We start from the raw sequence: 25,589 nt of genomic DNA, 5'->3' as shown, positions 1-25,589 counted from the left end.
CTAGATGTTTTGATTTTGAAACCTGTTTTGGGCGGGAGCGGGAGAACAGCTTGTGGGAATCCGCCGAGCCCCGCGCAGTGAATGGCACGAGTGTGGGGCACCTACAACATCCGGAACTTTTGTTGGTGTGGCTGGAGCCAGAGAAGGTCCAATATGAGCACACTTCCCGATTTCCATGCCTTGCTCCCGCATCTTGCCCCATTTTCCCCAGTGCAATCGCGTTCTAAACGAACGGAACCCCGCCGACCGGTGAGATCGACATTTAATGAAGCCAGACATTAGTGGAACGTCAAGAGCCAGTTCTGCTGGATGGTACACACAATACTCAGTCGGCGGAGATTCTCGGAGAATATGTGGATTACAAACTTCGTCCGCAAGGTACGAATGTCAGGCCTATGAGTTTGACAGCTGGAACATACCTCATGAACAGAATTAAGAAGTACCTGGGACATGCCTAATATGAGAATGCATACCTGACTTGGTCGACTCTAATTAGCCATCTAAAAAATGCAGGCAGACCTTAAACCCATGGCAGGCCGCAAACTGATGCGTTCTTCCCATTATCATTCGCATTCATATTCATAATATCAATAACTGGTGTCCGGTTTATAACTTTGGGCGTCAATCAAGTCTTGCAGTAATAACTTTTAAGACAGGCCCTTATATCATTTGCAACTTGGCCAAGCTGGGCTTGATCTGGCACCGAGTTGATGACCTGTTGCGGTGACAAATGCTTATATCACTCCCCGGGGATCCACAACCTGCTCGGCGACCGATGAGACCGATACCCCGCTGCTAACTGTATTGAGAGTCAAACTTGCAAGAACATCGGAAGTCGGTGACCGATGAAGCTAATATTTCCTGATATTTGTTATTTAGAAAGGCTTCTTGTCACTTCCACGGCTCTTAGACATCTAAGACCCTTGCCCGAAGTTTTCTTGAATACAATCTCACGATATTCAAAAGTGCTTGTACTAAACTCGATAACTAGAAGCCATTATGACCAATAACAGTCTTCCTGTTATTCCTCTGCTCATAGGCGGCAAGGAGACGACCTCAGTCCCGTCTATTCAGTTTCCAGTTTATTCCAACTTGCAACAAAAGAATATCTATATTAGCGAGTCAGCAAATATGGAAACGGCAAGGCTCGCAGCCGATGCTGCTCTCGCGAGTTTCAAGACCTGGAAGAAAGTTCCTGCAGTTGAACGCCGCGAACTTCTTCAAAATTACTCAAGGATCCTTCGTGCTAATGCAGAAGAGCTGATTGCTGTTCAGAAGGAGGAGACAAGCGCACCGGAACTTTTATGTCGCAAAAATATTGAACTTGCTACTGGCTTGATTGAAGAAACTGCCGCTTGTGTCACTTCGTTGAAGGGAGCTATTCCACCAACAACGTCCTCCTCTGTGCTATCCCTGGCGTTCACAGTCCCTATCGGGCCTGTGTTGGTAATTGCGCCGTAGGTGGTTGCCATTATGCTCTTTATGCCTTCTAGGTGATGCTGACTCAAATAATCTTCAGATGGAACTCGCCTATCGTCCTCGGGGCAAGGAATATTGCGACTGCGGTCGCCGCTGGATGCACAGTCGTCTTTAAAGCATCTGAAAACTGTCCTAAACTCCATCATCTTTTGGTTCGTTTCTTTGAGGAAGCAGGACTCCCGCGGGGAGTTATCAATGTCATCCAGGCGACTCGAGAGATGGCCAGTGAAGTGACAGAGGCAGTGATTGCCCATCCCGCTATTCGTAAGGTCGAATTTGTTGGAAGTGCCGCTGTTGGACGTATTATTGGGCAGCTGTGTTCGAAGTACCTCAAGCCCGTATTTATGGAGTTGGGAGGGAAGGGTCCTGCTATTATTCTCGAGGATGCTGATTTACCCGCTGCTGCGAAGCGGTGTGTTTTTGGAGGTATGTAACTTACCCTACCGCTCCCTCCAGGTCGAGTAGAAGGACAGTCAGGTTGATTTTATTACTTTCTTTAGCCTTCCTCCACCACGGCCAAATTTGTTTCTCAACAGAGAGAATTGTTGTTGTTGAGAAGGTTGCTATGGAGTTCCAAAAGCTACTCATCGCCGAAGCCGAGTCATTTCCCGTCACTGACGGAGTTAGTCCTAGGATCGTGAATGCTTCCCAAGAAAAGCTTCTTGACGCCCAGAAGAAAGGCGCTATTTTTCTTTGCGGTGGGCCAGAGAAAATTTCTCCATCAAAACTACGTCCAACAATTATCCAAGGCGTGACAAAAGAAATGCACATATACAATGAAGAAGCGTTTGGGCCATCGGCAGCTTTATTCATTGCCCGTGACCCAGAACATGCTATAGAGATAGCCAACGATAGTCCCTACGGACTCAGTGCCGCTATTCACACCAGTGATTTTCATAAGGCATGGCTTATGACGCAGGAGCTCGATTTCGGACAGGTCCATATCAATGGTATGACTGTTCATGATGAACGTAAGTTACCTGATACTAATACTTCCACTTCCCCGCGCGGCTCCAATCTCCCCCTTCCGTCGTAGAACTGGATTGACGGGCTAATTCCGTACTCACAGCAACGTTCCCGGTCGGTGGCGTGAAAGGAAGTGGGTGGGGTCGAAACAATGCCCTTTGGGGACTACAAGAATTTTGTGAGACGAAGTTGATGACATGGAGTGTTGAAGGGAACAAATTCATCTGATCTCTATTACAATGGTCTATGGAAATGTTATCTTTCCGGATTTCCACGAACCTTTTGTATGGTCAGCTTTACCTTATCGCCATAACCAGTTTTACATTGATCACCCACCCACTCTATCGGATTTCAGTGATTTCATAGATCAATGATGTTACTGCCGAATTATCATATCCGTGCAAGGCTACCTGTAGAAAGTCCTGTGCGGGATTTTATACAAGATCCTTCGGGCTTAACAGCCAAAAACCTGTGTAAAGTACACCCCCGTAGCTGCGGTAGCGCAAACAACGAAAGACAGTCGTGCTACTCGTCCTCATCAAACTTATTAGATGACAAGTGTCGCCCAATGTGTATTCAATCAACAGTGGCTAATAAAGCACATATTAGGACCGGCCAATGAAGTGATAGTAATATTACTCTACACTGGCCCAATTTGGTGTCAAGGGAGGTTTCATACCTGCTCACGGAATCTATCATCACAAAAAGAGGACTGATCTTATTAGGACTTTCTGCTTGGCGTGTCCACCCAGCGAGTAGATCAGCTGACAATAGTCTTCAAATCATATATAACTAGAAAAAAAAAGATAAGGTGCCGGCAGCCATATTTTACTGCGAGCAAAACAAAATTCAATGAGACTGACTTTTATGATAAAAAATAAAGCATCTTGATATCTAGTTTATTGGACTTAAGAGAGAGCTGTAATAATAAATATCAGGTTCAATATTCTTTCTGCTTTGGAACGGCTTTGATTTGTAAACAACACCGATCCGAGACTTTTAGCTTAGTAGTGTAATCTGCGCTGTTAAAAGACTATATAGGACTGTACTGGTTGATAGACTTATCATCCTGTTCAAAAAGCTTGTTCAATATAGTTCCAGGAAATGCAAGGTATGCCCAGGGTCGACTGCTGTCGCCATCCACACTTATACAAAGAACCTTGTTTCAGGCCCCAATTACAGATATTTAGTGCAATACCTCAATTTTCGTTTTAAGGGATGGATTGTATGGGCGGACACAACTGAACGTCTTATTAACGTATAAATCCCCAGTTACTACCCACCCCACAGGCTTCTCATCAGTCATTCTACGACTTTATGTGGAATAAAGTGATTCCTTACCATATCTTTAAAACCTTTCCGGTTATACTACCCATTGCTGACCCAGAGCCTCAATAGTAGAGGCAGCGTTGGACAAGACCTGCCCATCTTGCTACGAGTCATGAAGGTGAATTTTATTACTAGGCTACTGATCCTTCAAGGATCAGTCTGTTCAGTGGATATTTACGATTTTTAACATTATCTTATGAATTTCTAGTATTTCTCCTATCGCACTCTGATTACCTCTATAGTACCTCATCCTCACGATACTGACCACCTAGCCAACTTACTCTATCACATCTAGATTCATGAGTAACTGGGACGGTGCATGAGTATATTATAATCGTAATCCAAATCCACATGTTAGGGCAAAATTGGGAGCTATATGCCACTTGAGATCGCAGGCTTCAATTAGGTACGTTGACGACGTGCAACATCAAGGTGTCGAGTAACTGGATAACGCAAGCTGTGATCTCGCTGATGTAACCCTTGTCGATCCAAATGTAGGGAAGAACCCAGAGCAGGTGACCGACGACTCCAAGAACAAATGATCGAGCGATTCCAGCTGCTGTGAGCTTCTTGTCTGCCAACATTGCAGAGTAGAAAAAATAAGAGGCAGGCATGAAATTGACTAGAGTGCTGAGAAGGCCTGCGTTGTATTCACCGTCCAGAATGGCTCGCATAACGTGCGTGAGACTGTTGAACGTAACCATTCCGTAGTAGTTGGTGCCTCCGACAGAAGGGCTGGCATATCGTAGAGACCAGGCACCGATCCACATCATGATGCCGTTGACGCCCCAGACCGGCAGGGGAGTAGCTGGACAGTTGTTGAGGTCTGGGTAGCCCTACAGCAGGACATGTTCAGCACGACAGGCCAAGTACTACAAACAATCACTCTATCATACATACCAGGTTCTCACACAGTGATCGGTGGAAGGAGTAAGGAACGCCCTTGATGTCGTATCCCCATTCTTCGAATTGGTGAATCATGTACATCGGTCCACAAACGTAGCACCACCAGCGAGGATCATGTACCCTCAATGACCACGAGTCGAAAGAGCGGAGATCACTAGGTCCTCGTGCAGTCTTCCATTCGCCGAAAAGTAGCGGTGCAGCAAGAGCCAGGCCGACGGTGAGACTGATCCATGGCCATTGCTTGATCACAGCATCTACTTCGGGGCTCATCTTGTAATCCCAGTGTGCAATGTCAGATGGACTTAAATTTTTGATTCCAATGGTGTGTTCTTTTTCGCAATCCGATCTCTAGAGGGCCATTGAGAGTTTTACATATACCGCATCTGAGTGGAACTTGGCCATGGTAGATTACGTCACGAACGTCGCGGAGTCGGGGTGGAGAGTATCCGACCTCCGAGACCAAGGGCTGAAGTTCCGGTTCGGTCAGCTTATTGACCCTCCGCGGTCGCCCCGCAGATAGGAATCACGTCCGCGCGTTAGAAAGTAAGACTGAGCCTGGGTGTGATCTTCGTCGTAAATTTCCGCAACGGGAAGCGGTATTGCTCTTCGGAAATACTTAACTATGCATGTTTATTCACATGGTACACTGCATAACATAAACAACGGTCGCGCGGGCCACATGGTCAGGCGGGCCACCCTGGTATCCCATATAAAAGATGACTTTTTAATTCTATTATATATCTACTAATACGATTTTTAAGATGTTCTGACGTTGTAGATAGATTATATATAGAATAATAGATGTCCCATTCTTTTTCTGAAATTCTTAAATTATTAATATGTATAGTTAAATCGATTCCTTATATAATACAAATAAAATACCGATATTGTAATATAATAACTTACTAAACATATTTATACTGATTTTTGAGAGGAATATAAATATCTTTTATGAAATTTAATTTCTATACAGAATAAACTTAATCCTTTTAGATTTTGATGGTTGAGATATATTGTGTTTAAAAAAAGTATCTTTTGTCTAGTGTTACCAGGTGGCCCGCTTGACCGTGTGGCCCGCGCGACCGTTGTTCACTGTTAATGGTTTCAGAACTCAATTTCCGATGTCCTTACCCTCTTCGCTACCATTTATTTAATGGGCACTCAATTGAACAATCACGATCTGATTGTATAGCCCTTAACATGAAGGTGGGGAACGAATTGGAAAGGTAGGTTGAAGAACTGGAGCGCAAACCACATAACATATGAGCTTCCCTCATCTCGCGTTATCAAATCTAGGAGTGATGACCATAGTGAAGACTTTCAGATCCAGAGTGAAAAACCTGGATGGTGACAGGTTAGGCCAATCTTAGGGTCCATGCAGATTCCGATTACCTTCCAAATCGCGTCACACTTTATCCTGAATCCTTGTTGAGACCAAAATCGAAGATTTGGGTTGACTGGCACCCCTTCAAGCTAAATTAGGTAATTATCCAGCTGTCTTTGATGTAATAAACCTCCTTAAATCCAGTTCATGTCGCATTGTCCACTCTGATGCTAATCAGGCACTGATTTATTTATGATTACAGTAGGAAATTCAGAAAAAACGGTGGCATATCTATCATAGAGCTTTTAGTACTTATATCAGATTTATCAAGTGCATAAGCAGCTTCTACGGAGTACTAAAGACTTGAATTTATGAATGAAATAATATTTATTCTTATATGCTGACCATAATAATTTATTTTACATAATGTTTATATCATCCTGAAATAACCGAAATATATTTAAGAATTATATATTATCATATACCGTACACAAAGTAGCTGCAGTGAGTGGATTACCCCTAAAAATGGAGAAGGTTTACGTATGTATTTACACTGTGGGGCTAATGTAATCGGACACCGAAACCGCCGCGACAATGAACAACTGAACCGGCGCTTGGCCGCTCTACCTACCGAAATAAATGATCCATTTAAAGCAATTCAACTACGTACTTATTAATACCTCAAGGTAAAAAAAAAACAAAAGAACTGCCGCATGCGGGTCAGGCCCTAGCTTAGCGGGATTAGACCATGACAACTTCATAACTCATATTCAATCATTATTCCAACAGAATTGTAGACTTGTACAAAAGTAAAATAGCAACTGTATAAACTTATATCAATAATCGTCTACTTTAATACAAAGTTTATAGTGCTATACTTACGCCTTGCTATGTATCTCAAAACCACCACAAAATAAGGCGTCTTTAAAACAGTCTTCTCATATATTCGTTCGAATAACTGAATATCTGTAATTCTGTATAAAGTATCTTGGCATAAAAATCATGGTACGACGACTTCTCCAATCCTTCTTCCGACCACATCCCGGCGGGGTGCACATTGTGGGGACAGGTGGGGGTATTTTTATAAGAACCTTACCCCCCCCTCTCCCCGGGAACTTTGACAGCATAATCATCTTAACAACGAAGTGGATATCTACATCATGTACTTAAAACTCAAACCCCGAAGTTATCCTTACTTTTCATGCTGACCAGTCCAGTACAAGCCCCTCTTAGCCTTCCTTTTGACACGTTGTCTCAATATTGAACAGTGTAAAAAGCCTGCCAGCATGGTTACGTCTACTACATCCCCATCAACGACCGAGAGGCTGAAGGCCAAGCACCTGGACCTGCCTTTCTTCAAGCCTAAGTCCCTATCGACTCACCCGCTCTATAAGGATTTCGGAATCGAATTCCTTCCCGGTGAGTGTAAGCTCCTGCCTGCCGGGCATCTCAAAGCCCCTGGCCGTAAGATGATGCAGGTAGATACAATGTTGGAATATGATGTGGCTGTTCCAATGCGAGACAACATCAAGGTGTATGTCGATATTTTCCGACCCGCAAATTCAGAACAAGAGCCTGTTCCAGCTATCATGGCCTGGAGCCCTTACGGGAAACGTGGCTCTCCATGGAACCTGGATATGCTTCCCTTCCGATTGGGTGTTCATCTTGATGAGACCTCCGGCTATGAGGCTTGGGAAGCTCCCGATCCCGCGGATTGGTGCAAACGTGGCTACGCCGTGGTAAATTGCGATTCACGTGGAGCTGGGAATTCCGAAGGCACGCAGTTCTGGTGGGGCACTCAGGACGCGGAGGATATTTACGACACTATTGACTTCCTCTCCAAGCAGCCGTGGTGCAATGGTGCGGTTACCATGGCCGGCAACTCCTACCTGGCTAAGTGTCAACTTACTTATGCATCTCGATTCACCCACCCGGCTTGCAAATGCATTGCACCTTGGGAAAGTCTGACAGATGTTTACCGGGAGCTTTTTCATAGAGGAGGTATGCTGACAAACATGGATTTTTATCCTGGACTTATAGAGGCCGCTTGTGGTAATCAAGAAACCGAGAATATGTATGAATATTCCCGGAATCACGAGTTTTTTGACGATTACTGGAATGATAAGGCCGAGCGAGTCGAGGATATTGACACGCCGATGTATATTGTGGCATCATACAGCAATCCCTTCCACGTGAATGGCTCTTTTGATACTTTTCGCCGAGCTGGAACGAAGCAAAAGTGGCTGAGAGTCCACAATTCTTTTGAATGGTGGGATCTTTACCAGAAGCGAACAAACGATGATCTACAGAGATTTTATGACCGCTTTTGTAAAGGAATCATGAATGGCTGGGAGCATGATACGCCTCCGCTACGCCTTACACTACTTGGAATGAATACTCTGCCTGATATAGTCGACAGGCCCGAGAAAGAATATCCCTTGGCTAGACAGCAGTTAAAAAAACTTTATCTCGATGCTTCCAAGAAGACCCTGGTCCCTTTGCAGCCGCCAGTAACAGCCAAGACAGCTCATGAGAGTCATAGTTTAGATGCTTCATCAGTAAGCCATATACCCCCTTCGGAATCTGAGCGAGTATCTAAAACACCACAGGACTTCATCTTCAAATTTACTGAGTACACTGAGATTGCAGGGTACTCAAAGGTTCGCCTATGGGTATCTTGCAATGAGAAGGATGATTTGGATGTTGTTGTACAGATTTGCAAAATCGATAAAGCCGGAAATCTACTGATGCAGCGTACATTTCCTGCCCCGGTCGTGGATAGTGAAATCCCTTTCACCAATCACCTGAAAGTGACAGGTTCCCAAGGATTTCTCCGAGCATCCCATCAGGTCTCCCGGGATGAGAAGAGAACTAGTCCGGACGGACAACAAATTTTCTATACGCATGACCGTGCAGAGAAGATTACGCCGGGGAGCATCGTGCCATTGGATATTACGATATGGCCTATGGGCATGGTATTTCAAGGTGGTGAAGGCATTAAGTTGAGGATCTCTGGCCATAGCATGAATGGGCTCGCCTTCAAGGTCGCCCAGGTGCCAGATGATGTCAATGTTGGACAACATGTCGTTCACACTGGGGGCCCGTATGATTCTCATCTGATAGTGCCCATCATTTCAGGTCCTCGGCCTTGAAGTCCTATCCTATGGGACTCCGCCTACTCTACAATAACGTAATCGGACACCGAACTGGCCGCCGCCGCCTCCTTTTCCCTACCAAAACAACGCGTACACCAACCATTAGATCACCATTTAAATCATCATTTGAAGCTATATAACGCGGGTTTTGTTTTTATAGATATGGAGGCCTTATCTCGCGATAAAAGCCTTGCTCTTGCAGTTGAAGCTTTTAATCAAGTCAAATTTGAGTTAACACTGCATGCGCAGCTGTATTTAATATCAGAATAAGCATTTTTAAAGATTATCTGAATGGCACGAATTCCTGTTGGAATGGCTCTCCTAGCAGGAAGTAAGAATATGGAGAGATATGAGTGTTTTTATTTGCTATCTGGGGATCGCGCAGCGAGAGGCGCGAAGAAGGGGTTCCTGGTATGGTGCTAGCTAGTCACGTGACCACACCTACTTGCTACTTAGTATCACTGCTACAACAATTCCTGTACAGGAATACTTGCTAATTCAAGGAAACACTCTTTTTTAAAGAAATTGACGTTTAAAGAATAGATGTGAGAGCCGGTCAATTATTTCTTATTTGGTGCATCTAGACTAGAATATCGAACATGAGGAGGAAAAGGAAGAAGTGTAGAGGGACGCGTGCGAACAACAAAGGTAAGCGACCGAAGATGTCTAGATAGGCATCGATATCGGTAGACCATCGGTTGGAGTAGGCATCATCATGGCGTAGACTTGATATTATCGACACAACGCAGCTTGTGGATATCATTACTGGAGAGGAAGAAGATTTCGGAGTAGCACCAAGTCACCATGGTCACGTGCAAAGGGGTATAGCGCTGCTGCTGGAGAGAGTTCCTGCCAGAGAAAGATTTATCATGCTTGAACTGGTCCTGAAAGGGGAACGGCATATTGCCTTACGAGAAGAGGTGCATGGGGATAGAGGAAGGAATGAATGCGGATGGAGGTACGGGGTACCTATGCACCGGCAAAAGGGGAGTGGCGTGGAGAGTACCTAAGGATCCGAGTGACGTCATTCAAGTTTCCCGCGCTGCCGCCCGCCAATCAGACGCCATTCATCCCGCGGCTGACGACGGCAGTCGATCACGATCTGGACCGTCTGCCTCCTGATTCTCCCCATTCCTCAGGCTAAAGCGAAATAACGGACGGACGATTGCTCAACTGTCTACTACCTTATAATTAGTGACGGCCTTTTCATCGCTGCATCCAAGGGGAATGCAGATCCTCGTGCTGCGGATCCATCGGCACACCTGACACCACACAACCAGCCGAAATTGCTGTGGGACCATGGGACCATTCCACATGAATAAACCAGTCAGGCACCAACAGTGATCAGGTGGCAACTACATCGATCTAGATAATAGATATTATGTAAACTGGACAATCTTGCAAGAAGCACCCCACTGGATCCCCCTGCGCCCATACAAGAAGGGCTTGACTACTTCGGAGTGTTATCACCTGGTGCTCTTTTCATGGGACCCTCATGGGGACTGAAAAGCAAATGAGATGATTAGAATCAGGTCACTGAAATATGAGTATAGGCCTGTAATACCATGGCTTTCACCGAGTAAATGCCTGACTACCCATCCATATCTTCTCCAATTGTTCCTATTGGACATGCAGGAATCTTCATTACTGAGAGGCAGCGCGAGGGTAGTTGATGACAGGAAATTTAGCTCAGTCTCACGCTGGCAGCACCACACTGGACCTCTTGCCGCCTTACTCCTCCCCAAAACTAAGCTTTAACGTCAAATCCTCCTGTTACTTCCTTCCTTCGCTGCAGAATCAGTCCACGGAGCCGGCCTGTCCTGCACCTCTCAGTAACAGTACAGGCGGTCCTTTCAGCCCATAATTGAACAACTAACTATTTCGTGGACTCTTCAATTAAAAAGTGTCCTGAATTACATACGAACGCTAGTGAAGAATGCTTTAGTCGCAGGTCTCTCGCGTGGTTTTGGTACGGTCTTTCTTCTATCACCTGGCAGTAATACCAAACTCACACACCTACAGCTCCTTTACGTATACCTTATAAATTGACCCGAGCTCGAAATGAATTACGAATATGATCTGCTGAGTTTCGGGGGTCCGTGCGCTCGACTTCTAGTAGACTATGACGGCAATGCACCCTCGTGCAGGCTTGGTTTGATGACAGCGAGGCTTTATCATATGAAGCCTTGTCTTATACGTGGGGTTACCCATATAAGCAATGTCGTATGTATCAATCAGAACAACACAGCGGAACGCGGCCACCAGGCTCAGATGAAAAAGATCTACTCCTGTGCGGAACGAGTTATTTTATGGTTCGGTTCGGGAACCAATGAAACGAATATTATCCTGGACTCTCTATTTGAACTAGAAAAGAAAATTCGCCAGTATCCATCGTCTAGGAACTGGAAGCTCACAGATCAGCGCTGGGGGGATCTATGGGTATCTGTTAAGGATGCTCGGCGTCCTCGGTACCCGGGACTTGTGGAGAAGCAGAAGATAGGAATAAAAGTCCTATATGATCAGCCTGGGTTTCAATGAATGTGGATTGTAAAGGAGGTTGCCAAGGCTCGAAATGCTCTGGTCTGCAGCGGCAGCCGATCGGTATCAGCGCATTTATTTACTCTGGGACCATTGCTTACAGAAGTCGAACCCACGCCGCAGTGTCAGGCCATTCTGGATATAATGCCCGGCCCTGCAAGAAGTTATTCATGGTGGAGTAAAAACTAAGATCTTTGTACTTTACTGTGCAAATTCAAGCAGAGCGAAGCAAGCGATGCCCGTGACATAATATATGGCTTGCTTGGAATTGCCTCAGATATGCACGGCAGCAATGGTATGCAAGTGGACTATAACAGGACTGAAAAGCAAGTTGTCGCTGATGCATTTTCCTTTTCATATGGTGATCTACTTCCGAACAAATTTCATGAATTTTGGGAGTTCGTCGCTGGGCTAAATAACTCAATACTTATTACCATATAACGGTCATTGAAGGCTACAATTCCAATAGCAGACCAGACTTCCTAGACAATAGGAAAGCCGGTGTCATAGTCTCAAATGATACTCTCTTAGCGCAGCAAGAAACAGTCGTCCAGAAGAAGCGTTCGCCCGCCTTTAGGAGGGGCACACAAACGGTGCAAGCATGACAGAAGATCTGGCTCAGGCACTGGCTCGATATACCCATGACAGCTCAAGCAGACATATCTTACATGAGTGCTCTGGCAGAGCCACATTATCCAGCGGGACACTCTCGTCAAGAGATGAATATTCGAGACGTCATAGAGAATTGGTGGTCAATTACATAATCCAGCGTCGTCCCGATTGTCTTGACCTCACTGGTTTTCCTTTTCACTGCCGAGGCGTATAAATTCAACAGAATAATGGGGGATAATACCTCTAAAAGTATTGTTGTTCAACTGGATGCTATCTAGTAGATGAAAGCGCGGAGGAGGAACTGGAATACACCTTGAAAGACTACTTACAGCGGACTAACTTCCCCAACCAAGATGTCCTTTTGGGCCTGGCCTACAGTTTCAGGGCTGGCCTGAAGTCCACATACTTGGACCTCAGATAGACCGCTGCATCCTTGACAATGCAGTAAAAGACAAGAGAGACGGAGGAAGGATTATGCAACTCCTTCTCCAGCGCCAAAGCAATAATATCCTAATTGATGCGGGCCTGCTTACCGAGGCGGCGCGGAACTTACGTCACGGAAGGGCTCTTATGGAGGTTCTGTTGAAGCAGCGAGGAGAAGAGGTATTATTAATCTGGTCCATATAGAATATGCCTTCTACAACAGTAAAAAGGGGTTGAGCATCGCTGAGCTTCTTGTTGAAAAGCGACGGCCAGAGATGTGATGCTTCGATCGCCGTATACGGATATGGGCTCATGGACCCGGTAGTCCGACTGGGGGCCCTGTCATTGACTTATTGGATCATCACCTAAGCACCGATTTGGATACAGAGCCAAGAGAGCCCAAAGACATATGGTAGTGAAAGCATGAGAATAGTCTGGATGTACTGAGACGTTATGGGATTCAACAGCATTTAAAGTGGTTATACCTAACTGTTATACCTTAACCTAACCTTAACCGTACGGTTGTGGTTAGATTACAATCAAGAGATTACTTTAATCAATCTTAACCACAGGTTACAAAGATCATGTATAGTCGAAAGATTAAAAATCACAGATTAGATAGTGATTTATACAGGCTTTCTACAGAGATAATATACCAAAAGTAATATATTTTTCATTACTATATTCATACAATAAGATATTGATTAAAGTAGTTAATAATATTTATTTCTTTTATTTCTAGCTCTAAGCTAGCAGCCAGCAGCCAGCAGCCTAGCTATCTAGTAGGTCTTTATTAAACTTATATAGATAATACTAGACATCTGTATATCATAAAATTAGACTACTAGAGAGATATATATAGATTATTATCTATAATATTCTTCATATTATTCTGGTCGGTGGTCATGATAATACAGAAAATATATAATATAAATATCCACTAAAATCTCGATACATATAACATTATTAAAGTGAGAAAAGTGCATATCCCTTTTTATTTCTTCAAATTTAGTATAACTGTGAAGATGTGTTGCTGTGGGCGATTTTTCCTATCATTGGTTGAGGTGTATTACTCTGACAACCCGGCCAGAACAACAGCAGATTAGTGAGGATACACGAGCCAGTAGAATCTGCCGTATATATTACTTTTATAGGAGCTGTAGGACGTAGCGGTGATACAGTCAGTCTGGCGTGGTCCGCTAGTCCAGGACCTGATACTCCAGGACCCGGTCCATGATTAGCAGACCACACCAAACTGACTATATCACTGCTAGGTCCTACAGCTTCTACAGGTAGATGTATACTGCAGGTATTACTGACTGTAGAGTAGTCTATAACTTATCTACCTGGGCTGTCAGTTACTCACTCTCTTAGTTTAAAGAATAGTCTACTAATACAGTGGTCCGCTAATCATGAATCCCGTCTTGAATCACTGGATCCTGAATTATTAGGTCATCCCCCAACCAAATTCGAAGGCCGATATAAAACTAATAAAATCAATAAGAATATATCAAAACCAGTACTAAAATTCCCAGAGCTGATTCTATATTATATCAAAAAAATCAAAGTCTAGAAGCAGTTTTTGTGGTGTAACCATTACCCGTATCTTCCTTAATAGAATGTTGCATGATATTGAAAGGACTGCTACCTTACCTTATCTTACCTTGTCGGCCACGATTGCAGAATGGATATCTCTTCTGCCGTACATGGTAATTTCAACACAAGATCAATGTCCATAATATAACATGGGGTACGCGGCTGCGGCAATTAATGCCTCGATCCTGTGAGGGTACCGCAGCCCCGGATTTACTGACCTGCCCTTCCCGTCCTATTAGCCAAGATGTCATCGCAAAGATAGGACATTAATTTTCCATCACATGGGTCCATCAGAAAAGTGAAACGCTGCTCTGTCTTGAAATTTAGGCAGCAACCAAGCTAGCGTCGCCTACAATTTTGTGGCAGTTTCAACAAGAAATGTTGTCGTCAGCTCTATGGAGGTCTATACTGCGATGCGAGTTAGTGCATAAGATTTTGATCGATATTGCATAGTAGGTAATTGGGATCTTTCCCTTGGCATGAAGCTTGTGTGCTATTGATTGGCATGCCAGTCCCATATGGGCCGTAACCTTTATTCATGCGATCAGGCAAGAAGGGTACTGTCCGATCGTTCTCGAAATTGCAATAAATCCCATTCGAATCTACATATCAGATAGAGTGAGGATAAAATGCAACACTGAGGTCACTTCTCAGTATTGGAGCTCATGCGAAGGCCTTAGAGAGTAATTAGATTCAAGATCACAATTATATAACACTAGGCAGCCGAGAATGTAATGTAATCAACAGATCTTCCGTATCGTCTAGTCTAGGATAATTTTTATGCTCATCTACAAAACTACCGGAATCATAACTGTGACCGTACACGCTGCATTTGTAGGGAAAGGATGGGATTTACTTTGTGAGATGAGAAGAGTGGTCCTGAACTGTTGCGTTTGGGGCGGGGTGCAGTCTGGCGACTGAAAATTGTGTCGGATCGTATTTTATCATCCGATTCCCGGTGCTAATCACGTTGGCACCCAACTAGGCAATTAATTACATCATTCCCGGATACTGCCAAAGGCCCGCCGAAAATCGAGGCAACCCATGTGGCTGGACGTGACAGAAGTACTTCGTGCAAGTCACTGTCGCGGAGATCCTAGGCATTGTTGAGAATCATATCGCGTGCAAAATCATTCCAGTGACCAGGGTTAGTGGGCCATATACGATACAGAAGGAGCTGGTGAACAGATCTGTAATAATACGGCTCAATGATGGTTTAAAAGAATGATTGAGATTCCAATTTTGATATTCTGCTTCAGTCACAATACCGAGCACCTGAGATACGGCGGAAACGATATTATCACTATTAGTCTTCAACAGATTACGAAAATCTTATCTTTGCTACCCTTTCACAGATCCACAACGACTGGGTGGGGACTTTATGATGAACGTCATCAGTGTTTCGAATGTATAATAACGGGATTGTAACTATGTACATCCAGGCGGGCGAAGAAAGATTTTAGTGCACAGACAGTCAGAATGTATGAATTAATTTTTTGCTCGGTATGAACTATTTATCCTATGATATTAAATTGAAAACGGAGCCAAGCCTTTTGAACCGTGATCATAGCAGTTATGACATCACTTTAATTATCAACTTCCCTATGCAAAAAGTCTGAAAAGCAAGGCTCGAAATACCGGCAAAGTATTTATGCGAAATCCAACAATGAAGCCATACTGAACAAGTATAGAGTGAAATGAAATGCTATTGACCTGTATCACGGAATAAATCTGTGGGGTGGGGACGGTGACATTACGCATAACCATTTCATTTTTCTCCACTAATGATCTTCATCATGGCCCTGGACTCTGCTCGGACGGAATATCACATCATGGCTAGACCGCGTCAGCGTGTAGGAGAAATTTTGATTAAGGAGCGTGCACCTTAGGGGCATGGATTTATAATGGATCTCGCTGTGAACTTCTTTTTCCGAAATACAGTTCAAGAGGAAACTGGTCCATGACAGGTTCGAACCAGCACAAAACTCTTTCTTGCCAAATTTTAAGACCATGCCGCTCCTCAAGACTCTGATCGGCTGGACAACTCTGGTCTCAGCTACTCAGGCTGCGTTCCCTGTCATTGAGACTGCACAGGGTCAAGTGAGAGGTGTTGCATCTCCCTACCGGGAAAATGTTACAGTGTACAGGGGCATTCCATTTGCCGCACCTCCAATCGGCAACTTGCGCTTCACGCCCCCTCAGCCACCAGCAAACCACAGCGGTATCCTTGAAGCAAAAAAGTTTGGACCCCAATGCATTCAAACAAAAGAGTCATCTGCAGGCATTTTCTATACCGGCAGTGATCAGATGAGCGAAGATTGCCTGTACCTGAACATCTGGACTCCTACCTACGGCGATGACGAAGACATCAAATCTAAGAATCTCCCTGTCTACTATTGGATTTATGGAGGTCGTTATGAAATGGGCTCTGGCGACGTTAAGACATACGATGGATCCGGACTAGCGATCAAGGACGTCATTGTCGTCACCGTGAATTATCGAGTCGGTGCTTTTGGATATTTCGCTCACCCTGAGCTCTCGGCCGAATCGCCTCATAACAGCTCCGGCAACTACGGTACTCTTGATCAGATTGCCGGTCTCAAGGTAACAACTCTGGCCCCATTTTCCTGCCTGGAATATCAGCATTGACAGTCTCTAGTGGGTCCATGAAAATATTGCCAACTTTGGAGGTAATCCAAACCAGATTGTCACTGGTGGGCAATCCGCTGGCTCGGCTAGTTCTCTGATTATGGCGTACAGTCCTCTCTCACGCGATTACATTGCTGGAGCTATCTCTGAGAGTGGCGCGCTTTCTCCTCATGATCCCAACACTGCTAGTCTTGCTGTCAGCTACCGCAACAAAAATGAGGCTGAGCTTTTCGGAGTCAAACTGTTCCGCGAGCTCAACATCACTTCCCCAGCCCAGCTGCGCAACTTATCCGTTGATGCTCTTAACAACTTGGATACCGAGAATGAGGACCTACTGGTTGGAACTCAGTTCGTCAATCTCGATATGGAGCCACCAGAGTGGCGTCCGGTTATTGATGGCTGGGTCCTAACGGAGAAATACGGCCAACTACTCCGGGATAACAATCATGCCGATGTTCCCATTATGACCGGCTTTAACAAGGACGAAGGCATAGAGGATATCAATGCTACCTACTACAAGTCTCTCTACGGGGAGGTGTTTCAGAACTTCTCTACGGACTTCTTCGAGTTATATCCTGCTGAGAACGATACACAGGCAACAGACAGCTCTAACACCTGGAAACGCGACATGTCCCGTGTCACATCCTGGAAGTATGCTGCCGACTGGGTTGCCGGTGGTGCCAACACAAATGTGTACACCTACTTCTTCACTCGCGCTCCTCAAGAGGATCACTCGGGAGGTGCCTACCACGGCGCGGAGCTATGGTACACCTTCAATAACATTCCTTACGCTGACTACACTGCCAACTTGACCTGGCCGGCGAAGGATTACGCTATTGCAGACCGCATGTCTGATTACTGGGTCAACTTTATCAAGTCCGGTAATCCAAATGGACCTGGGCTCCCGAAATGGGAACCATCTACCCAAGAAGCCAAGAAGATCATGTACCTTGGTAACACTTGGGGCATGCAAAGCATTGCTCCTGATGCTGTGGTCAGTTTCTTGATGGATTGGTTCAGCACTCTCTACGAATGGTGATTTACTGCTGAGCGGAGTGGTATGGGAGGGGGAAAGGCCCCTCATCCCTTGATTAGCTTTTCGACATAGGAACCGGTGTCTAGCGGCATACGGCAGTCGATGTCATTACAGTTTTTGTATTTCGAGGATGTGTAGGATTGCCTCATGTCATCTGTATCATCTGAACCACGCTTGGTCCGCTGTTTTCTATACTACTCTAATCCAGGTTTACGCGAATCAGTTGATTGGAATCCGTCTTTTGCGCCGAATAATATTAAACTTTCTATATATGGTTTACAGTAAGCTAACAGATCTAGTAGATTTTATAGTCCTGTTTGGTGGTAAGTCGAATAACGTCTATTAATTTGGATTATCTAGTCAATCTGCCCTTGTTTCGCCGTCCACAACACCCAGTAACTAGAGTTTAACCCCTTTGGATGCCCCGATTTGGCAGTCAGAAATGTAGAAATGCCCAAGTGAAAAGGCGAAATATGTGAGTAGATGCTGTATGTAATTGAACCCGGTGCTTTATGGTGCAATTAATGCAATTAGGCTTCCAGGATCTTTTGGTGAAATTGGGACTAATGTGGATCAGAAACCCGCACAAGGACCGAAGGCTCGGAGATTACTTTGTTAGTCATATGCTGATCCACCAAAATAGTCATAGTTTTTGTCGATCACCGCTCGGATGTGACGAAGCTTAATCAATTTCTGTAGTCTTGATGGCGCCAGTTCAGTGCCTCGGCCGCGTACTACTATCATACTGAAACGCCCGCACGTTTTCTGATACGATGACGAAAATTTAATGCGCGTCTCACTGAAGCTACTATATGACGAATGAGTAAGTTTCTCCCGAGCTGCCTGGATTTAAAAGACCTAGCCGTCCATTTGTTACTTGTTTCTCACACTCAAACCATCGCGTGTTTCCTGTCTTCTCAAAGATATGAATCAGCTCCTGACACTTCTTGCGGTGGCCGGCACGGCCTACGCTACATCTCTGAGCAGTGCCTGCACAACCTCGCGCATCCGCGAGTCGCTGCCCGATGATGGCTATCTTCTGGGTGTCACCTTTGACAGAGACTCGGTCACAGCCAACGCGGTTTACAATTCCTCTCACTCAGGCGAGGTGTTCTTCCCTGACGCTACTATCAATTTCTGCAACGTCACTTTCTCTTACACCCACACCGGCTCAGGCCAGAACGTCATTGTCGGCTACTATATGCCCGCGCCCGACGATTTCAAGAGCCGCTTCCTTGCAACTGGAGGTGGTGCTTATGCCATTCAATCTGGCTCAATGTCTGCCCCTGGTGGTGTGATGTACGGTGCCGTGTCTGGTTTCACCGATGGAGGATTCGGTAGTATGGACAACGATTTCGACGACGTTTTCCTGCTCAGCAACGGTACGATCAACTGGCCTTCGGTGTACATGTTTGGTTACCAAGCTATCAAGGAGATGACTATCATTGGTAAGCAGTTTACCAAGAACTTCTACGATGTCTCCAACAGCAGCAAGATCTATACCTACTACCAGGGTTGCTCTGAGGGTGGTCGTGAGGGATGGTCTCAGGCCCAGCGCGCTGGTACGGAGTACGATGGCTTGATTATCGGTGCACCAGCCATTCGCTACGGTCAGCAACAGGCCAACCATCTGTACTCGAACATTGTGGAACAGACTCTGGGTTACTACCCCCCACCCTGTGAGCTTGAGAAGATCGTGAACGAGACTATCGCCGCCTGCGATCCCCTGGATGGCCGCAAGGATGGCGTGGTATCGCGATCTGACCTTTGTCAACTCCATTTCAACATGACTTCGATCATTGGTAAGCACTACTACTGCGCCGCATCTACCTCTAGCAGCCTCGGTCTCGGGTTTGGTAAGCGCGCCTCCGACACTGAGCCCGCCCAGAATGGCACTGTCAGTGCTGAGGCCGTTGCCGTTGCCCAGAAAATTGTGGATGGACTCTACGATTCTCAAGGCCGTCGCGCCTATATCTCTTACCAAATGGGTGCCGCCTTTGATGATGCGGCGACCTCTTATGACTCAGCCACTGGCGAATGGGGTCTGGTATGTCTTGAATATTGTCCAATCAATATGTTTTGCTAGTTGCTAACTTTGATAGGACATTGCTGGCGCTGGTGGCGAATGGGTTGCCCGTTTCCTAGAGCTAAAAGATGAAGATAATCTGTCGTCCTTGGAGGGCGTGACATACGACACCCTCGTTGGTTGGATGAAGCAAGGCATGACTCGCTACATGGACTCTCTTCAAACTACCATCCCCGATCTGACAGAATTCTACGAAAACGGTGGCAAGATCATCCACTTCCACGGCGAGCAGGATGAGTCAATCCCAACTGGATCTTCTGTGCACTACTATAATTCGGTTCGCCAGACTATGTACTCCGGACAGTCATACAATGCTAGCACCAAGGCATTGCAGGACTGGTATCGACTCTTCCTGGTCCCTGGAGCTGCTCACTGTGCCCTCAATGATGCCCAGCCTAACGGACCCTTTCCCCAGACCAACTTCGAGGTCATGTCTCTTTGGGTCGAAAAGGGCATTGTCCCTGAAACATTGAACGCCACCATTCTCCAAGGAGAATATGAGGGCAACAACGAGCAGCTCTGTGCCTGGCCTCTTCGCCCTTACTGGACCAACAATGGCAAGAACTTCACCTGCCAGTATGACCAGGCCTCCATTGACACCTTTGACTACGACTTCGATGCCTACAAGCTTCCTCTCTATTAAGATTGGTCGGTTGCAAGGCACATTTTCCCCTTGTTGATTCCCCTAATTTTGCGAAAATGCCACGGACTCTTGGGGATCTTAGCGTTCTTCATTGGAATGTATCATCCATATACTACATGCCGTTAGACTACTACTATATCTCGATATAGATCGGTCGCATGCCAGGCTATTTACTTCTAACACCTATATTATGATTTTACATTTGCACTTTAAACTGGTCACTATATATAACTCAACAATATAACATGGCATGAAGGGTTCTTTATAAAGTAGTTTTGAAAGGAATCCAGTCAATATTTACTAGACATTATTTTAGGCTAAGGTCACGGTGCGGCCTTGATCTTCCTGCCTGCCTGATCCCGTTGCCGAAAAGAACATTTTTAACTATCCGTGCGCAGTTTGCAGCCATCGGCTGTACACCCGAGTCCATTTGCCTATAGTACAGCGGTAAGGACCTGGAATGCACACCCTGGTGCGCCCCATGTCATCCAAAAGTATATTTTATGCTCATCTACAGTACTACCTAGGCCCTGACGGAGCTGTAACGTGCTGTGTTGGTCGGAAAAAGGTTGAGAATTACGTTGTGGAAGAAGATGTATGGGGCTGAGATGGCGGCTGAAGACTTTGCCTTGTTCCTGCCCTTGACTTCCGAAGGGAGTGTTCGGATTGTAATTCATCATCCGATGTCCGGTGGCTTACGAGGCAGGTAACGTAATCCACGCGCAGCTCGGCCACCTTGTATTCCACCCCCAAAAGAATATCTTTCTAGGTACTATTAGTGAATAGTCAGATTCTACTTGTATAGTCCTTTTTAGAAACCCGGATATTTCACGATGTGATCTTGCTAAGCCTGAGTAGCCTAGAAGCTGACTTGCCTCTTGACTGCTAGAATCACTACATCTTCTGATTACGTGATAATGTTATATGCGGCTTGGATATGACAGTCCGTGATTTGTTTTATTTTTTTGAAGAATTCTACTAGATCTCCAGGAAACGAAAGTATTTGCCCGAGCGCTGTCCTTATCGGCGCTTTTCTGCTTGGCGAGTCCGCCTTACTAGTAAGTTAACTAGAGGGGCTCTGTAACAGTAATTTTTTCTTTTTGGGTCGCTTTCAGTATAGAGATATATGGAATGAGTCTGCCGACTCAAGAAAGCAAGCCTTACCTGATAGGGATCGCGCCTTGCTTCTTAAAGTAGGCCGAAGACGGGGCAGAAGGTGTGGCATGAGCGGAGGCCGGTGTGGCGGTAGCGCCTCCTTTTCTAACTTTTCAGCGGAAAGTGTGGACCGGTGGGCCTTTGGCATTGACCTTTTCGGTGCCGTGTGGGCTGTCCGACCGGTGATTACGGTGGAAGTCGGGAATCCAATCTGATTTACGGGAGTACTTTGGCACAATTATGTCAAACAGGCTTCTTCTCAACTTGACTTTGCGCTCTCGCAATGATTTGATTCCAGTTGCGAAGGCCTTGAGTATTCTTTTGTAGTAATCGTCTCCGAGTTCCAACTACGTATCAAGTTTCCATAGTGTCGGACATAACCTCTCAGACTGGCCGAATTCTTGCAGATCATCAAAAGGACGCGGCAGGTGGCGTAATACTATTACGCCATCCCATGATCCACAAATCTCATATTCATCCTGAATACTAAATAATAACAATGTTGATAAGAATATTGATGATGGCAACCGAACCAATGGGAAGGGTGTCACAGTCTAAAACAGAGACTGTTACGGGGCACGCCAGGCGATTGGATACTCATTCATCTAATTTGGCTAGTTTCGTTCCTTGTGCTCAATGTCACTGTCCTTAACCATAACTACGTTTGAAAGCTTAGCTCCATGCAACACTGATCAGCCAATAATCCGCTTGATGGTTTTTAAATGAATGGGGAACCGTTTCAAGTAGAAGGCCCAGCCTTGTCCAACGACCTATGCTAGTCAACATTCTAGAATTGGGTAGCATATATTAAGGTTATCTTAGGCCTCCTGGTGAGCCAAACTTTTGCTTTGCATATTCCAATCCGACCTACTTCATCTTATTCTTATTCCTTATCTTTACATCACGATGAGATTCGACTTGGGACTTTCTGTCAACTTGGCTCTGACTTTGGCTACTACGGCCGCTGCCAATAGAGTTCGCACTGTTTACCAATTCAGGTCAAATGATACCTGGCTAGAGAATGTGGCTACGCGCTCAAACGGAATAGTCTTGGCTACAGAAATTGGGCCTCCCGCCAATCTGCTGGCCTTTGACCCGAGCGAGAAACACCCTCACAAAGTGGTCATTAGGGACTTCACCAGTGTCTTGGGACTGTCTGGTATTGCCGAAGGCGCGCACGACGTGTTCTACGTTGCTGGCGCTAACACCACCTCCGATAACATTAGCGACCCACCTACCAACGCTACCCATGTTTGGAGAGTTGACTTCAACCACAACGAACAACACCCCAAGATTGATCTCCTATGTCGTCCACAAGCACCGACGGGTTTCAATGGGTTGACTGCCATGAACGAGACGATCCTACTTGCTAGTGCAAGTTACCAAGACTCCATCTTCGCCATCAACGCGGAAACAGGTTACACCTGGGAGGCTATCAAGCAGGAAAGCAAAATGTCCATGATCAATGGCATCAAGGTCTCTGACGGCTTCGTCTACTGGTCTGCGGGTGGTGCGCTCTATCGTGCAGAGTTGCATGATAACGTCACTGCTAGTACAGGTCAAATGATTTACCAAGCTACCGCTATTGACGACTTTGCTATCTCTCCAAATGGATTTTCTCTCAACAGCACTTATGGTTCAGAATACAAATTCGCCTATCTTGCTACCGCTTCCGAGAACTCTGTTGAACAGGTGATTTTCACCAAGAATGGAACTTTTGTGGGCGCCCAGATCATCGCCGGCGCTGTTGATTCTACTGAAGTCGCAGAGCCCACTGGTGTCTTCTTCGGACGTGGAGAGGATGAAATCAATAAAATATTCGTGGTCACTGGAGGTGGTAGTGCTGTCAACGTTGATGTGAATGGGACTGACGTGGCAGTCGGTGCTCAACTCTTGGAAATCCGATTGAAATGAAGCAAAGGAAGTCACTTGTACGTATAAGCCAGAAGAATCCACTGTGTCTGGACTATCATACAAAACTGACACCTTTCCAGCCATCCAGACCTATCTCAAATTTATAACTGAGGTACTACCGTGGTAGACCTTAGGATTTCTCACATCAAGAAATTTTTACATTATAATACTTTTCCTCAGCGGTTGTTGTTATTAATGTTAATTCATACGGCCGAACCCTTGCCTGAGGGACACATTATGGTCGTCATGTACTATTACTTCTCTGAGCAACTTGGAGCCTTGCCAATACATGTAGTAGCCTGTTTCGGGGGTTATATCATACTCCTCTCCTGGAATATGACTTCAGAAATTTTGCAACACCTCTACAAACCCATAAATACTCCGAAGACATTACAGATTTTGCAGACTATCCTTTAAAAGTCAATCTCTGTTCAATTCTGCTCCCTCCAACGCAATTAAACACTTTTGTAATCTTCCGTTGGAGGATTTCGCACAGCCCACTGAGCTGTAGATACCTATTCAATATGTTATCCATGATATCAGTTGCTCTATATTCACGATTTTTATTAATTAAAACCCCAAGCTGTTTTCAGTGTCTCCAGCCATGAATAGCCAATTCGGACTTAGATGGATAGGCTTGATTCCAGGGCCCCTGGCAATTTGTAAGGCTAGTTAGTCCCGATTAATACAGGAAACTTCTTCTTAAGTACTTCTCTCTTGTCGTTACTATTCATTACTTATATCCTTACAAATTCATTCTCTATTTTGTATTACAAGCTATCAGAAAAAAACCTCCTTCCCAATCTTACTGCTTTCTTGGCTAGGCAGACTGTTGATTCAAATACAGAATTACTGCAGTCGTCAAGGACCTATACTAGTTATAGTAAATTTCAAGCTCTCTAGCCGACTGGTAGATGCTTTGGATGCACTATTTAGATTTAGTTATAAATTCTCGATACCTGCATTACCAACATGTGGTCGCTAAGGATGATTACTATATTCTAGATATTTATCATAATAGCCAAATTCTTTCACATGAAATAGAATCTTTGTCTAACTACGAAGTAGTAAACTACAAGTCTTACTTTATATCAGGAGCCAGTATTTCATTATGATTATGATTAAATGAATTTAATTACCTGGGATTTTTTAAACAAGTTAGTACTATATGAAAGTTTTGTAAGACTGAAGAAAAGCCTTTAAAAAACTATGATTATAAAAACAAATTCTTGAATTACTACACTGGCATAAATATATCAGAAGCCCATTAATAACCTTACAATTATTTTGGAAAGTCTCATACTTCATCCTGATGACTGCAGTCATTGGAGAATTAATGAATTATCAGTTCAGTCACAAAAACAGATTGAACAGCCATTCCCACTTGCTGTTATTAACACATTTTTCAAGCGTAATATTAGAGTAGTTAACGGCCAGGGTAGGGTAGGTTAATAGAAAAATTTATACCTGCTGTCAGGTTAACAGTTAGATAAAAGATTTCCTTATATCTAACCGCGTGTAATAGATCTACTCTCTCCCGTGTATACATGTCTATATAAGCAGGATTCTAGGGGTCCGCAGGTAGCTGCGGGTAATGATGGTCTTTTTGGCCTTGCGTGTACAACTCCCCTAGGTTGTTCTATGACACCAAGTACGCTCTTTAGATTTGATTTGCGCAGACACTGACCGCGGAGGTTCCCACGCCTCTATAACAGCTGCTGTAGTCCATGTACAGGATAACTGCCTCAGTTATCTTAGCCTCATAATTCTATCTGATG

General features: G+C 45.0%; 7 protein-coding genes across 7 annotated transcripts; 6 read left to right on the top strand and 1 right to left on the bottom strand.

Annotated features, from left to right (window-relative positions):
• Nucleotides 1–991: 991 nt before the first annotated feature.
• On the top strand, nucleotides 992–2,673 carry BO83DRAFT_440254 (ALDH-like protein; the record flags this gene model as incomplete). Its single annotated transcript, XM_025536242.1, has 4 exons — nucleotides 992–1,457; nucleotides 1,520–1,905; nucleotides 1,980–2,450; nucleotides 2,549–2,673. Exons 1-4 carry the CDS (start codon nucleotides 1,000–1,002, stop codon nucleotides 2,671–2,673), a joined length of 1,440 nt encoding a protein of 479 aa, XP_025384458.1. The 5' UTR covers nucleotides 992–999.
• Nucleotides 2,674–3,987: 1,314 nt separating this feature from the next.
• On the bottom strand, nucleotides 3,988–5,026 carry BO83DRAFT_381378 (uncharacterized protein). The gene is made up of 2 exons (XM_025531976.1): nucleotides 4,675–5,026; nucleotides 3,988–4,610 (listed from the first exon to the last, which is right to left on the bottom strand). The coding sequence occupies exons 1-2, from the start codon at nucleotides 4,948–4,950 to the stop codon at nucleotides 4,173–4,175; spliced, it is 714 nt and encodes a 237-aa protein (XP_025384457.1). The 5' UTR covers nucleotides 4,951–5,026; the 3' UTR covers nucleotides 3,988–4,172.
• A 2,117-nt stretch (nucleotides 5,027–7,143) lies between these two features.
• Nucleotides 7,144–9,317, top strand: BO83DRAFT_410842 (alpha/beta-hydrolase). The gene is made up of 3 exons (XM_025534258.1): nucleotides 7,144–7,166; nucleotides 7,222–8,562; nucleotides 8,614–9,317. Exons 2-3 carry the CDS (start codon nucleotides 7,291–7,293, stop codon nucleotides 9,154–9,156), a joined length of 1,815 nt encoding a protein of 604 aa, XP_025384456.1. The 5' UTR covers nucleotides 7,144–7,166; nucleotides 7,222–7,290; the 3' UTR covers nucleotides 9,157–9,317.
• A 1,725-nt stretch (nucleotides 9,318–11,042) lies between these two features.
• BO83DRAFT_118952 (uncharacterized protein) lies at nucleotides 11,043–11,824 on the top strand. Its single transcript, XM_025525999.1, has 2 exons — nucleotides 11,043–11,128; nucleotides 11,182–11,824. Exon 2 carries the CDS (start codon nucleotides 11,221–11,223, stop codon nucleotides 11,695–11,697), a length of 477 nt encoding a protein of 158 aa, XP_025384455.1. The 5' UTR covers nucleotides 11,043–11,128; nucleotides 11,182–11,220; the 3' UTR covers nucleotides 11,698–11,824.
• A 4,791-nt stretch (nucleotides 11,825–16,615) lies between these two features.
• On the top strand, nucleotides 16,616–18,260 carry BO83DRAFT_381373 (carboxylesterase/lipase family protein). Its single transcript, XM_025531975.1, has 2 exons — nucleotides 16,616–16,932; nucleotides 16,988–18,260. Exons 1-2 carry the CDS (start codon nucleotides 16,636–16,638, stop codon nucleotides 18,014–18,016), a joined length of 1,326 nt encoding a protein of 441 aa, XP_025384454.1. The 5' UTR covers nucleotides 16,616–16,635; the 3' UTR covers nucleotides 18,017–18,260.
• A 678-nt stretch (nucleotides 18,261–18,938) lies between these two features.
• On the top strand, nucleotides 18,939–20,924 carry BO83DRAFT_453029 (putative tannase; the record flags this gene model as incomplete). Its single annotated transcript, XM_025536887.1, has 2 exons — nucleotides 18,939–20,060; nucleotides 20,116–20,924. 2 exons carry the CDS (start codon nucleotides 18,939–18,941, stop codon nucleotides 20,740–20,742), a joined length of 1,749 nt encoding a protein of 582 aa, XP_025384453.1. The 3' UTR covers nucleotides 20,743–20,924.
• A 1,879-nt stretch (nucleotides 20,925–22,803) lies between these two features.
• On the top strand, nucleotides 22,804–23,961 carry BO83DRAFT_367890 (uncharacterized protein; the record flags this gene model as incomplete). The annotated part of the gene is made up of 2 exons (XM_025529781.1): nucleotides 22,804–23,828; nucleotides 23,892–23,961. The coding sequence occupies one exon, from the start codon at nucleotides 22,804–22,806 to the stop codon at nucleotides 23,809–23,811; it is 1,008 nt and encodes a 335-aa protein (XP_025384452.1). The 3' UTR covers nucleotides 23,812–23,828; nucleotides 23,892–23,961.
• Nucleotides 23,962–25,589: the final 1,628 nt, after the last annotated feature.

Source organism: Aspergillus eucalypticola, assembly GCF_003184535.1.
Source record: "Aspergillus eucalypticola CBS 122712 chromosome Unknown BO83scaffold_27, whole genome shotgun sequence".
In the NCBI taxonomy this organism is placed as follows: domain Eukaryota; kingdom Fungi; phylum Ascomycota; class Eurotiomycetes; order Eurotiales; family Aspergillaceae; genus Aspergillus; species Aspergillus eucalypticola.
Note: the sequence above shows the minus strand (reverse complement) of the source record. Positions and strands in the feature narration are given on the sequence as shown.